Here is a 14,473-nt window from a genome sequence, read left to right as displayed (position 1 = left end):
CAGGGTCCACTACAGGGGAGGTAGTGACCACGCCCATCCCTGACTTCCTTCCCGGGCTCCATACCTAGAAGACGTGACGGCTATGAATGCCACGTCTATCCTGGTCACATGGTGGCCCCCAGATGAGGTGATGCCAGAAGGGGAGATCAAAGGGTATTACGTGTACATTGAGCGCTCGACTGGCTCAAGCTGGGTGCCAGAGTCCCGTTACCAAACCAACATACCTCCAGAGGGACAGCTGTTTATAATAAGTTCTCTAAAACCAAAGTCCAGGTATCGAGTTACTGTCAGCGCATATTCTGAGAATGGTGAAGGGTTAAAGAGCGATCAGTTAGTGGTGGAGACACCGAGGATCGACGAGAACATGGTCAATCAGAAACAATCGGGATCAGTGTCTCTTCCAAGTCCTCCAGCATTGGATGAAGTCAGCGCCATCAACGTCACTTCCGTTTCGGTCAAGTGGCGACCTTCCCGAGCGGACATTGGGTCTAACGCCGGCAACATTCACGGCTACTACCTGTATGTGGAAGTGTTAAATAAAGGAAAGTGGAAGTCGGAGTTTAAATTTGAGACCAACGCCCTTCCATCAGGTCAACAGTTGACAATAAATGGTTTGGAAAGGAACCGGAAGTACCGTATCAGGGTGTCAGGATTTGGTCCAGCTGGCGAAGGACTTCAAAGCGAAGCTATGACAACGGAGACAACAGAGAGTGAGTTTAAATTTGTGTCTTAGACATAGGGAAGTTTGTTTATAGTTAGTTTATTGTATTTCATATTTTCAGGTTAATGCACAAACACATGATCCTCGTGATATGGTAATTTGTGTATCCTATTCGCACGAGGTGTAATTGTACCAGGTATGTTTACCCAATACAGTATGATTACTCTTTATTGTACTTATTATATTATATCTAGGGTACTTGCTCTCTCTTCAAGTCATTTCCTAATATATGTTCTACCATCTTTTTCCAGATGTAGTTCGTGGCAGGACAGAAGAAAGGTAAATGTTTCCCAAATTGATCATGACGTCGATGTAAACGTGTCAAACATTGACATACACAGATAGGAAACATTGACATATACAGATAAACATTGACATAAACAGACAGGAAACATTGACATAAACAGGCAGGAAACATCGACATAAACAGATAGGAAACATTGACATAAACAGATAGGAAACATTGACATAAACAGATAGGAATCTATGCATCTCAGTTGATTTTGTATTATGTTTGATTTTCATTCCATTTTAGCAATATTCCAACAATATTAGGGTAGGCACAACAGATATAAGACTCACAGATTGCTAAAGGTGTGATTGATGGTTAAATAGACATAATCAAATTTGCCAGCAGTTGTTTCAGTTTCAATCACATAAAAAGTAGAATGAGTATATCAATTTCCCCCCTCACTTTGTAAGACATGTTTCGGAAGTCTGTTGATCCCAGAACTTGTTCGGATAAACACATGATTAGATTATTTATGTTATTTATGTGGAGAAATAACAAAACAAAAACCTTTATACTGAATATTTAGCCCAACAACTATGACTTCGTTCGAACAAATGTTGTCTGAGAACGCACAGGCGTGCCGTGCCGAGACCAGTCAAACCGTGCCGACACCAGTCAAACCGAGTGAACAAGAACATACGTAGTTATGTCCCGTGTTCTTCTTCTTTCAGAGAACAGCCACAGTCCACGGGCTTCTGCCAAATATATCTGGGTACCATCTGCTCACGGTTTTTGCGTAATAAGAGCGTCTTCGTCAAATCCAGGTTCGAGCAGTCAACGAAGGAAGACAGGGTCAAAGGTCAGATATGGCATGGGTTCCAGCAGATTTGGATCTTGGTCTCTGACATACACCTATTTTTCAGAAAGCACGGTTCCTAAATTATAAACATAAAGTGGCATTTAAAAGTGATAGACGTAAAGGCGAGAATTATGGATGTCTTTAAACTTGTAAGGCCAACTACGATTCTAGAATCTGTTTGTTTGTTTGTTGTTTACCTATGCACTCAGCAATATTCCAGCTATATGGCGGCGGCCTGTAAATGATCGAGTCCGGACTGGACAATCCAGTGAAGAACATCATGAGCATCGATCGATTGTTATACGATGACATGTGTTAACCAAGTCAGCAAGACTGACAACCCGACCCTGCTAGTCGCCTCGAACATGGGTTACTGAAGACCATTCTGTGAAGTTTTATGCCAGATAAAACTTTTGTTACATGTGACCACTTTCTAAAAGGTTAACGGTTTGTATTCATAGCTTCGGCGGTGGGAACCGAGTTGCCCGGAAACCACTTTACGGAAGCCGCGGTGGCTGAGTGGGTTAGATCGCTTACTGTGTGTACTGGCGATTAGCTGCGTGACCTTTAGGGTTTAGGTTCAAATCCCGGGTGGGACCCAACCGACAAAAGTACTCGAATCTGAATTTGTACTGAGAATGTGTAATCACAAATATGACATGTGTTATAATGTATTTGTCCGTTCGAAGCGCCTGACAATACTTTTGCTCCAAGCGCCTGGCAACATCTCTATGTTCCAAGCACATAACATTACATACGATGTTTGTTCAAAGCGCTTGATGTTATAACCTCAGTCAGTCGATCAGCATTCCAGTTGTATTCCCTACAACCTGTAGCATATTCCACCTAAGCTGTCCGTAGGGTGTATCGCCAGAAGTAGGTTTAACGTCAGACACTATTTCCAGATAACCCTCCTGGAGGTATTTAGCGATAGTTAATTAGTTGTATCATTAGCCCTATGTGTACTTTTGGTTCCAGCTGCAGTGACATACATTGGTAACCGTCTGAGCCAAAGATGTGCCAACCTGGCCTTGCAGACGGTGTGCTACACAGCCTTCCCCCCATGTACAGCGGTCGGCAACGTCCCCACCCCTCGGGATGTCTGCAGGGAGGACTGCTACTCCATGGACTCACAGTGCAGGGATGAGATGGCTCTTATCAGAGCCAACCCACTTGTTGGTAGGTATCGGGACCTATCTTGTCAGAGCCAAAACATTCTTTGGTAGGTATTGGGACGTCTCCTCAGAGCCAATCCGATGGTTGGTGGGGTTCGGGAAACATCTCGTTGAGCCAATCCGCTCGTTGGTAGGTATTTGGACCATCTGGTCAGAACCAATTCACTGGTTGGTAGGTATCGGACCATCTCATCAGAGCCAACCAACTTGTGTGTAGGCATCAGGAACTATCTCATCAGAACCAACATATTCTTTGGAGTGTATTAGGATAAATGTTGTCAGGGGTAACCCATTTGTTAGTAGGCGTCAGAACGAACGATTTCTGTGGTATGGGATTCATTCATAATGGGGCTATGAATCTTTCAGCCACAACTTGTATCCCCATGGGCAGTGGAAGAATCAGCGAATAATCAATGGCGTGAACTGTACAACGCAGAGGTGCAGGGTTGTACGTTATGTTGTTTACCCCCAGGTGAGCAGCTGGTCCCTCCGTGCAGTTCTCTCAGGACAAGCAGTGTCTCCTCAGGGGGCACCTGTGTGCGGGTCATCACAGGACTAGCCCCTGGCATCGGAGCCAGAGGGGGAGATTCCAGAAACGTAGGTATGGTAAATAAGTATCCAACTTCTTTAACTCGTATGCATTGCACAATGCATTATGCACGTCAGTGTACATCCCGTTAATACACAAGAAACCTGGGTATGGTGAATCGGTATCCATCTCCTTTAACAATACCTGATTGCATTACACCCAGCTCAACTCGTATGCATTGTACATGTTGTATACATTTCTGTCTATTACACTCGTATACATTAAATAGTGAGTTAAATGGCAGTGCAAAGCAACAGTTGTTTTACTTTATTTGCATATCATTCAACGCCGCAATCTCAGCAATAGTCCAGCTATATCTCACAACATCTCAGGCGGTCTGTCTCACAATAATCGCCGTGTCTGGACCGTTAAACTATACTCACAATCCACTGATCAACAGTATGAGCATCGATCTGCGCAATTGGGAACCGATGATCATGTCCAGTGATCAACCAATCTGTTTGGGAACCGATGACATGTGAGTCAGCAAGCCTGACCACCCGATCCCGTTAGTCACCTCTTACGACAAGCATGGGTTACTGAAGATCAATATTCTAACCCGGACCTTCACGGGTTGCGTATACATTATACACAGAAACCTGGGCATGGTACATCGGTATCCAACTTCCTCAACTCGTGTACATTATACGTCGGATACACATTTCAAACAGGTCGCTCTTCCAAGTTGACATATCACCCACATTCGACTAGTCATATATATTATTTGGCAACGCTTTTTGTATTCAAATTTGAGATAAAGAAATTTATTATTTTGCTCTTAATGCTAGTGAACAAAGAGTTAAGAAGCCTGTTAGGTTAAGATCGTTTTTATATGACGTGTGATGCCGATACGTGGCATGGCGTGTTTCAGATCTTCATACAAAGATGTGTCCTCTAGTCTAGTACGTCCAACACGTTTGCATGAATACAATACACATTAAACTTTGTATGCAGTTTCCAGATTGACATATCTGTTGATGTTTTTTCGCAGCAGTTCCGTCCAGCCCCCAGCGTCTGGCGGTGAACCCAGTATCCCGCTCCCCCTACCGCGTCCGCCTCGTCTGGATGGCACCCCAACAGCCTAACGGCGACATCACCGGCTACGAGGTTGCGTGGTCCACTGACGCAGGGGACACATATAAGAGGCTACTGTCAGCAAACCAGCTTGTGTTCGAGACCGAGGCCTTGTGTGAGTGTGAACCATCTACTCAGCTGTAGCAGAGTAGTGCAGAAATAACTAGCAAACAAACAAAAGGATAGAGGTGCATTCTCCAAATTATAATATCAAAATACAATTATTTTGATCGTTGTTACGTTAAATAAACGCATCCAAACGTGTACATGGAACCATGGCACAGTGACCAGAATTCATTAAGATAACATGTACATGTGTATAAGTGACGAGATTTGTGTCTTCGCTCAGACCTTTGCAGATCAGGGATTATAGTCCGGATATACCAATCATCAGCGGACCTTTCTCTATATAGCTCTCTTTTCTAGGCCTCGCCTGCCATGGGAAGCACCTGCTTAACAAACTGATACAGGACGAGCTATCATTACACGTAACTGCAGACAACAATTTGGCCTTTGTAAATTTCGATGCAAGAATGACAATCAGGGCACCTATACAAGTCGAGTGAACTCTATGTGGTCTCTTTCAGATCGAGGCTTGCGCTACGAGTTTGAAGTCAGAGCTATTAACCCTGCTGGAATGAGCGAGCCAATCAGAGCAGCGCTTGACATTCCTGAAGGAGGTAATATCACGTGATTATATTTCTATGTTAGGTCCTCGACGGTGCACGACGTCTGGTGCAATATCTCAAAATCGATACCGTAAAATCGATACCGTAAGTGAATCTAAAGGCGAGAACTTAAATCAATACCTTTTAGAAGACCTCAAAGTAAGGTCACAGTGAAACCTTAAAGGATCCAAAAACATGGTGAGATCTTAAGAGAGAACATCAAATTGGATATTAAAGTAAAGACCTCACTCCAAGTATACCCTTAACGTTAGATCTCAAGTGAGACCCCAAGGTGAGATTTTCAGGTTAGACCTATTGTGAAACATCACAGGCAGCCCACAAGCTTGGATCTTAGGGTGAGTCTTCTAGGTGTGATCTGAAGTGAGACCCACCGGTACAAAACTGAGGCCTTATGAATGATATAACTTTAATATTTTACCAACTTCATTTCTAGCCTAGGATGACATTTCCATACAGAAAACTTTCGTTGATCTGAAAACAGCAAACTCACGTATGGTTTGAAAATACGAAGAAACACTGCCGGTATGTAGAAACAATGACCAGCGGATCCATGCTCGGGGAGGGGACACCACTCATATTTTCAGTCTCATAACCACAGTGCCTCCCATGCCCTCCACAACCTCTGATATATACAATAGTATGTATGTACATACAATCATGAATGTTTCAGTTCCGGTGGGCGCCCCCCAGAACGTGGAGGGTTCGGCTAACGCTACTGCCATAAAGCTGTCCTGGGACCCCCCCAGCCGCGCTCTCCTCAACGGCCGGCTGGCTGAGTACGTGGTGACGGTGTACCTGGCCGACAGCCCCTCCTCGGACCAGACCTTCCGGGTAGGCAACCCAGGCTTGGTCCTACAGAACGTGGAGCCCAGAACAGAATACGTATTCCAGATCGCTGCCAGGACTAGGGCGGGGGTGGGGCCATGGTCTCCCAGAGTATCCGTTCGAACAGGCTGACGGTTCAAGGGAAATAACTTCCTTGGAAAGACATTCTCAAGCGATATATGATATATGTGTATATAGCTGGGGATTGGGCTAGAAATTGTCATGAATTTCTAGTCAAGAGTGGTTAGAAAAGGTTGATGGATTAAGGAATTTCACTTCCATGAAAAGACATTCCCATGACCGAATGCTGCAAGTGTGTATATGGGTAGTTTTAGAAATCGTCATGATTTTAGAAGTCAGAACTAAGATTTAGAGAGAATTAGAATGTAAAATGAATTATGTTTTTACAAGCGTAACATTTAATGTACATAAATGTGTAACTGTTCGAACATAATAAACAAACATCCTGTAATTCAGAATTGTTGATATTTATGAAAGTGTCCGGTAAATAAACGTTTCTGAAGAAACAACCTACTGGGCTGCCATATCTCCATGGCAGCTGTCATTCTAAGGGAGACCTCTCGCCATCTGGTCCCCCTGTTCTCGGCTCAGGCGACATTGCAGCGACAACCTTTCTCAGATGGATATGTAAGACTTGGGTAATTGCGGTGGTTGCGTAACAATTACGTCTCACGGTAAAAGGGATGGGCAAGTGTGTCTATTGCGCGAAGTGCTCCAGTCAAAGATGACACAACACAAAAAGACAGTAATAATATGTATTGAAATAAAAGGGTCTTGGTTTACAGAGGTGCAAGTTCCGACTGCACAGTCCAGGTGAAACCTAAAAAACAAGCTGGCTTGTTGTCACCTCGACAGTGCAGGCAGAAAGAGCCATTGTACAGATACAATAATGAAAATAAATAATAATCCGACTGATATGTAGGATGTGACGACAATACTTAATAGGGGCAACAATATTATTAAAGGACAAATAAATACAATATTGGTACAAAAGTATATGTGCATATATGCGCACACAATCCCAAAGAGTATTTACATAAATACCTTTAATTACATAACCCAAAGAATCGTCACACCCTCCTATCAGAGGATTTACATAGGGACCCCACCTGAGGTGAGGTGAAAGTCACATTAACTTTAAGGGCCAATGGGAAGTATAAAATACATATATATACACAAAGTGGGGCAATATTTATACCCAACACATTTGGAATATATGATACAGAAAACCGGTTGATTGATATACACAATAGCCACGACAGGACACCTGGCCTGTACGACACATGTGGCTAAGGGAAATGGGGTATGACTGCCTGTTGGATGATCATACTAGTCAATATGAGGCTAGCTCCAACAGAACGTCAATACACCCAGTAGGTACACCACTTGGGGCTACCCAGAATAAACACCTAATTGTAGTAAATAAATTGATAATATGTAATAACGGATATTACATGATTTATATTACTACAATTTGCAGGTATATTATTGGCCATATAATATAATACATTATATTATTATTGAATAAATTGTGACTTCACTTTCACATCAAGTGGGGAAACATACTAAAATATGATTGATATAGTTGCATGGTACTGGTAGTCAATGCTATGTTAAGATAACCATGAAGCAGACGACGGACCCTAGGTTTGTTTACATCCGGTGCAGCCATTTTGTAATGGAGCCGGACGGGAGCCGGAGAATGCCGAGGAGAGCCGAAGACAGCCCAGGCTGTGTGCTGCTCAGTGGAGAGAGGTCAGCACTGGTCAGTGAGCATGACCCCGTGATACTAATTGGTTCCAGCTGACACCGTGATACTCTAACTGAGCACATGGTTTGGAAACCGGGACAGTGATACAGCCACTTTTTAATTTAGATTAAAATGGCAAAAAGAGTTCTGTTGTTAGCAGCAACAAGTTGTAAATAAATGGAATTTTGAATTTAGCAATGAGCTAGAGACAATTTTGACTGGCAGGTCAAATAAGCAAATTAATGCTAAACAAACAAAGTACTTTACTAAAATGATTTTTTAGATGAAAATATATTACAATGAGTACATGTCATTTATTCTTGCCATCGAGTGCACGTTTGGACAGTCACAGATGAGTGACCTTTCGCCAGTTTGGCACAGCAAGAATAATTGATGACAGTGACTTAACAATTGTTTTTTAATTGTGATTTATCACAAATTAAATAGTACATTAATTTAAAAGCCGCAGATAATTACTTATCCTGCTAACAACATAACTATACATAGGAATTTAATACAGAAGACCCAGTTGCCATATGGAAGCATACTGGGGTTCTTACCTAAAAAACAAGCAAGCTGGCTTGTTGTCACCTCGACAGTGCAGGCAGAAAGAGGAAGATTTCAGGCTTGGGGATCCCACGCTCTCTCTTGCCCCTGTCATGTGACAACATAGCCCCTGGGGATTGGCTAAAACTGTTGCTATGGAACCCATAGCACCAGTGCCTTGAGCCCAGAACCCTATCAGATAACTGGTAAGGGCAGGATATTGGGTTACTTGTGCAAAAGACTGGGACAAAATATCCAGCCTTTACACTCTCCCCTTTAGGAAATTTTGTAACCCGGATTGAAATCGGTAAGATTCAAATACATGATTAAACAATAGCTTCGGGTGAACAATCATTCATAACCCTCTTGTATCACACATGTATGACCTGAGGAATACTTCTTCGTAAATGGATCCCAGGAAAGAACCTGGTGCTTCGTCGCTGGCGCTGGGATCTACGAGGAGCTTTCAGCGGCAGGTGATGATAACAGTCTCTTCACAGGGAGAGACTGGAGTGGCACCTCCGCAGCAACTGGATCACTTATAGCAGAGTCCACAGAGTTCTCAGATAGGTCTGGCTCACCACCAGATGATTCTACCAGATCACAAGGGGCGATGAGCGATGTATCCTCATTGTCCGGATCTTCAGGCAGCCTATCTTCTCTTTGATGTAGTTCTCCTGAGTCCCCACTCTCCATGGGTTCTGATGGAGCAGCTTCAGCTTCCACTGCAACCGTTTCCCAGGTGAGGGTCCTGCAGTGGTTGCCTCATTCTGCATACCGGGAACCACTTGGATTGCGGGACTTCCTCTACAGTAGGTTGTGAGTATATGCAGCGCCTGCTCTTGTGGTTCAAAGGTTGAGCCTCAGGGTTCAAGCTGCTAGTGGGTACAGCTCTAATAGGTTCAGGCTGTGGGTACCATACATTGACAGTGTGTAGTTCGTCTTCAGAGGATTCAAAGATGTCCTCCGGTTGTTGATTTCGGGTTCTGGATCTGGTAACAGGCCGCCTCTGACATTGGTTTCTTTCTGGTTCATCCATATCTAGGGAGCAATGAACCAACAGGAAGTAAGAGGTTGCGATGGTAAGTCTTAGAGGGCCCGTCTCCATTTTCTGGTCGAATCGACATAGACAGGCAGTTCACCTTGGTGGCGTTCAACAATGAAGACTCCCGACTTCCATCTGTCAGCGATCTTATGTTTTCCTTTGACCCCAATGTTACGGACAAGAACCGGTCACCTGGTTCCAATGCTGCTGCATGGGCCTTTCGGTCATAGTAGCCCTTGTTGCAGAATCGCTGACTTTTGGGCATTCTCCTGGCCACTTGGAATGCAAAATGGAGTCGGTTCCGCAGATCTTTGACATACTGTTGAAGGTCCTTTTGAAGTCCTGCTGTCAGGATCTGTTCCAAACACCATGTCTATTGGTAGGCGTGCATGACGGCCGAACATGAGGTGTATGGAGAGTAGCCTGTGGTGTCATGTACAATGCAGTTGTATGCATGGGCTAGAGGTCCAACATATTTTCTCCAGTCTTTCTTTTGGCTGTGGTTGAGAGTGCCGAGCATATCCAAGAGGGTACGATTCATCCTTTCGGTTACACCATTGCACCTTGGATTGTATGGTGACGTTCTTATTTTCTTGATGCCAGCCATATCGCACAACTTCTTGATAACTTTTGATTCGAAGTCCCGTCCTTGATCCGACAGTAGGTGCTGAGGGTAACCATAGTGACAGATGAGGTTTTCCCATAAAGCTTTGGCTACAGTGGTAGCTTTCTGATCCTTTGTTGGAACTGCCATTGCATACTTTGTGAAGTGGTCCGTGATCACCAGTACGTTTTCCTGTATGGGCAGCAGCAACATCGTTAGCCGCCAGAACAGGTGTGGGAGTTGTTGGATTTGGTTTGATGGATCCGGTGCTGGTCGTAGCTGATGGATGCTGTCGTAATAGCAGTTGGAACTCTTCCAGCATCTGCGACTTTATCGCCTCCATCATCAGGGCTGTCTTCCTGTCCAGGGCCTGATCTACTGCCCTGGCCACGACGTCTTCTAGAGAGGATCCTTCCCGAACCAAGTTCACTTTCATAACTTGATACTCCTCCTCTCTGATGAGTACAGTGTCCCCAAGCTTCAGAGGGACTTGAGGGCTCGTGAACTCCACGAGGTGCAGCTGATAAATAAAATCGAGCACCTGGAGAACCCGCACCTTCCCATAGCAAGGAGACAACTCCTCCTCAACCGACTCCGTTTTTGTTTCCTCCGGGAGCCCAATTATTCCAATTGATCGCTTTGGGTCAACTTTCATTGACAACATAGTGTCCAAGAGCTCAGAGTTCGTGAGCGAGGACATGTTGACAAAAATAGGAGATGAGGTTGAGGTACTGAGAATTCTTAGTTGACTAAGGCAACTAGGGTAGGAGTATAGATACAAAATTATGCCTTATGTGCCAATGAGTGTATATCTTTGACCGTTGAGGAGTACTATGAACGCTTGCGACACTTTGCCCCACGTTGGGCGCCAATGTAAGACTTGGGTAATTGCGGTGGTTGCGTAACAATTACGTCTCACGGTAAAAGGGATGGGCAAGTGTGTCTATTGCGCGAAGTGCTCCAGTCAAAGATGACACAACACAAAAAGACAGTAATAATATGTATTGAAATAAAAGGGTCTTGGTTTACAGAGGTGCAAGTTCCGACTGCACAGTCCAGGTGAAACCTAAAAAACAAGCTGGCTTGTTGTCACCTCGACAGTGCAGGCAGAAAGAGCCATTGTACAGATACAATAATGAAAATAAATAATAATCCGACTGATATGTAGGATGTGACGACAATACTTAATAGGGGCAACAATATTATTAAAGGACAAATAAATACAATATTGGTACAAAAGTATATGTGCATATATGCGCACACAATCCCAAAGAGTATTTACATAAATACCTTTAATTACATAACCCAAAAGAATCGTCACACCCCTCCTATCAGAGGATTTACATAGAGGCCCCACCTGAGGGTGAGGTGAAAGTCACATTAACTTTAAGGGCCAATGGGAAGTATAAAAATACATATATATACACAAAGTGGGGCAATATTTATACCCAACACATTTGGAATATATGATACAGAAAACCGGTTGATTGATATACACAATAGCCACGACAGGACACCTGGCCTGTACGACACATGTGGCTAAGGGAAATGGGGTATGACTGCCTGTTGGATGATCATACTAGTCAATATGAGGCTAGCTCCAACAGAACGTCAATACACCCAGTAGGTACACCACTTGGGGCTACCCAGAATAAACACCTAATTGTAGTAAATAAATTGATAATATGTAATAACGGATATTACATGATTTATATTACTACAATTTGCAGGTATATTATTGGCCATATAATATAATACATTATATTATTATTGAATAAATTGTGACTTCACTTTCACATCAAGTGGGGAAACATACTAAAATATGATTGATATAGTTGCATGGTACTGGTAGTCAATGCTATGTTAAGATAACCATGAAGCAGACGACGGACCCTAGGTTTGTTACATCCGGTGCAGCCATTTTGTAATGGAGCCGGACGGGAGCCGGAGAATGCCGAGGAGAGCCGAAGACAGCCCAGGCTGTGTGCTGCTCAGTGGAGAGGTCAGCACTGGTCAGTGAGCATGACCGCCACTAATTGGTTCCAGCTGACACCGTGATACTCTAACTGAGCACATGGTTTGGAAACCGGGACAGTGATACAGCCACTTTTTAATTTAGATTAAAATGGCAAAAAGAGTTCTGTTGTTAGCAGCAACAAGTTGTAAATAAATGGAATTTTGAATTTAGCAATGAGCTAGAGACAATTTTGACTGGCAGGTCAAATAAGCAAATTAATGCTAAACAAACAAAGTACTTTACTAAAATGATTTTTTAGATGAAAATATATTACAATGAGTACATGTCATTTATTCTTGCCATCGAGTGCACGTTTGGACAGTCACAGATGAGTGACCTTTCGCCAGTTTGGCACAGCAAGAATAATTGATGACAGTGACCCAACAATTGTTTTAATTGTGATTTATCAAATTAAATAGTACATTAATTTAAAAGCCGCAGATAATTACTTATCCTGCTAACAACATAACTATACATAGGAATTTAATACAGAAGACCCAGTTGCCATATGGAAGCATACTGGGGTTCTTACCTAAAAAACAAGCTGGCTTGTTGTCACCTCGACAGTGCAGGCAGAAAGAGGAAGATTTCAGGCTTGGGGATCCCACGCTCCCTCTTGCCCCTGTCATGTGACAACATAGCCCCTGGGGATTGGCTAAAAAAACCTGTTGCTATGGAACCCATAGCACCAGTGCCTTGAGCCCCAGAACCCTATCAGATAACTGGTAAAGGGCAGGATATTGGGTTACTTGTGCAAAAGACTGGGACAAAATATCCAGCCTTTACACTCTCCCCCCCTTTAAGGAAATTTTGTAACCCGGATTGAAATCGGTAAATTCAAATACATGATTAAACAATGCTTCGGGTGAACAATCATTCATAACCCTCTTGTATCACACATGTATGACCTGAGAATGCTTCTTACGTGAATGGATCCCAGGAAAAAAGAACCTAGTGCTTCATTAAGCTGGCTGGGATCTACGAGGAACTTCGGCAAGGTGATGATAACAGTCTCTTCACAGGGGAGAGACTGGAGTGGCACCTCCGCAGCAACTGGATCACTTATAGCAGAGTCCACAGAGTTCTCAGATAGGTCTGGCTCACCACCAGATGATTCTACCAGATCACAAGGGGCGATGAGCGATGTATCCTCATTGTCCGGATCTTCAGGCAGCCTATCTTCTCTTTGATGTAGTTCTCCTGAGTCCCCACTCTCCATGGGTTCTGATGGAGCAGCTTCAGCTTCCACTGCAACCGTTTCCCAGGTGAGGGGTCCTGCAGTGGTTGCCTCATTCTGCATACGGGAACCACTTGGATTGCGGGGACTTCCTCTACAGTAGGTTGTGAGTATGGCAGCGCCTGCTCTTGTGGTTCAAGGGTTGAGCCTCAGGGTTCAAGCTGCTAGTGGGTACAGCTCCTAATAGGTTCAGGCTGTGGGTACCATACATTGACAGTGTGTAGTTCGTCTTCAGAGGATTCAAAGATGTCCTCCGGTTGTTGATTTCGGGTTCTGGATCTGGTAACAGGCCGCCTCTGACATTGGTTTCTTTCTGGTTCATCCATATCTAGGGGCAATGAACCAACAGGAAGTAAGAGGTTGCGATGGTAAGTCTTCCGAGGGCCCGTCTCCATTTTCTGGTCGAACGACATAGACAGGCAGTTCACCTTGGTGACGTTCAACAATGAAGACTCCCGACTTCCATCTGTCAGCGATCTTATGTTTTCCTTTGACCCCAATGTTACGGACAAGAACCCGGTCACCTGGTTCCAATGCTGCTGCATGGGCCTTTCGGTCATAGTAGCCCTTGTTGCGAATCGCTGACTTTTGGGCATTCTCCCTGGCCACTTGGAATGCAAAATGGAGTCGGTTCGCAGATCTTTGACATACTGTTGAGGTCCTTTTGAAGTCCTGCTGTCAGGATCTGTTCCAAACACCATGTCTATTGGTAGGCGTGCATGACGGCCGAACATGAGGTAGTATGGAGAGTAGCCTGTGGTGTCATGTACAATGCAGTTGTATGCATGGGCTAGAGGTCCAACATATTTTCTCCAGTCTTTCTTTTGGCTGTGGTTGAGAGTGCCGAGCATATCCAAGAGGGTACGATTCATCCTTTCGGTTACACCATTGCACCTTGGATTGTATGGTGACGTTCTTATTTTCTTGATGCCAGCCATATCGCACAACTTCTTGATAACTTTTGATTCGAAGTCCCGTCCTTGATCCGACAGTAGGTGCTGAGGGTAACCATAGTGACAGATGAGGTTTTCCCATAAAGCTTTGGCTACAGTGGTAGCTTTCTGATCCTTTGTTGGAACTGCCATTGCA

The 14,473-nt window shown here is 44.0% G+C and overlaps 1 protein-coding gene across 1 annotated transcript; it reads left to right on the top strand.

Annotated features, from left to right (window-relative positions):
* Nucleotides 1-82: 82 nt before the first annotated feature.
* LOC124260780 (receptor-type tyrosine-protein phosphatase S-like) lies at nucleotides 83-6,636 on the top strand. Its single transcript, XM_046695099.1, has 8 exons — nucleotides 83-710; nucleotides 973-1,000; nucleotides 1,685-1,812; nucleotides 2,791-2,991; nucleotides 3,460-3,588; nucleotides 4,568-4,765; nucleotides 5,238-5,330; nucleotides 6,010-6,636. Exons 1-8 carry the CDS (start codon nucleotides 83-85, stop codon nucleotides 6,294-6,296), a joined length of 1,692 nt encoding a protein of 563 aa, XP_046551055.1. The 3' UTR covers nucleotides 6,297-6,636.
* Nucleotides 6,637-14,473: the final 7,837 nt, after the last annotated feature.

Source organism: Haliotis rubra, unplaced genomic scaffold (genome assembly GCF_003918875.1).
Source record: "Haliotis rubra isolate DU_JTF1 unplaced genomic scaffold, ASM391887v1 Scf775, whole genome shotgun sequence".
NCBI classification, from domain to species: Eukaryota; Metazoa; Mollusca; class Gastropoda; order Lepetellida; family Haliotidae; genus Haliotis; species Haliotis rubra.
This window is presented reverse-complemented; position numbering and strand designations above follow the sequence as displayed.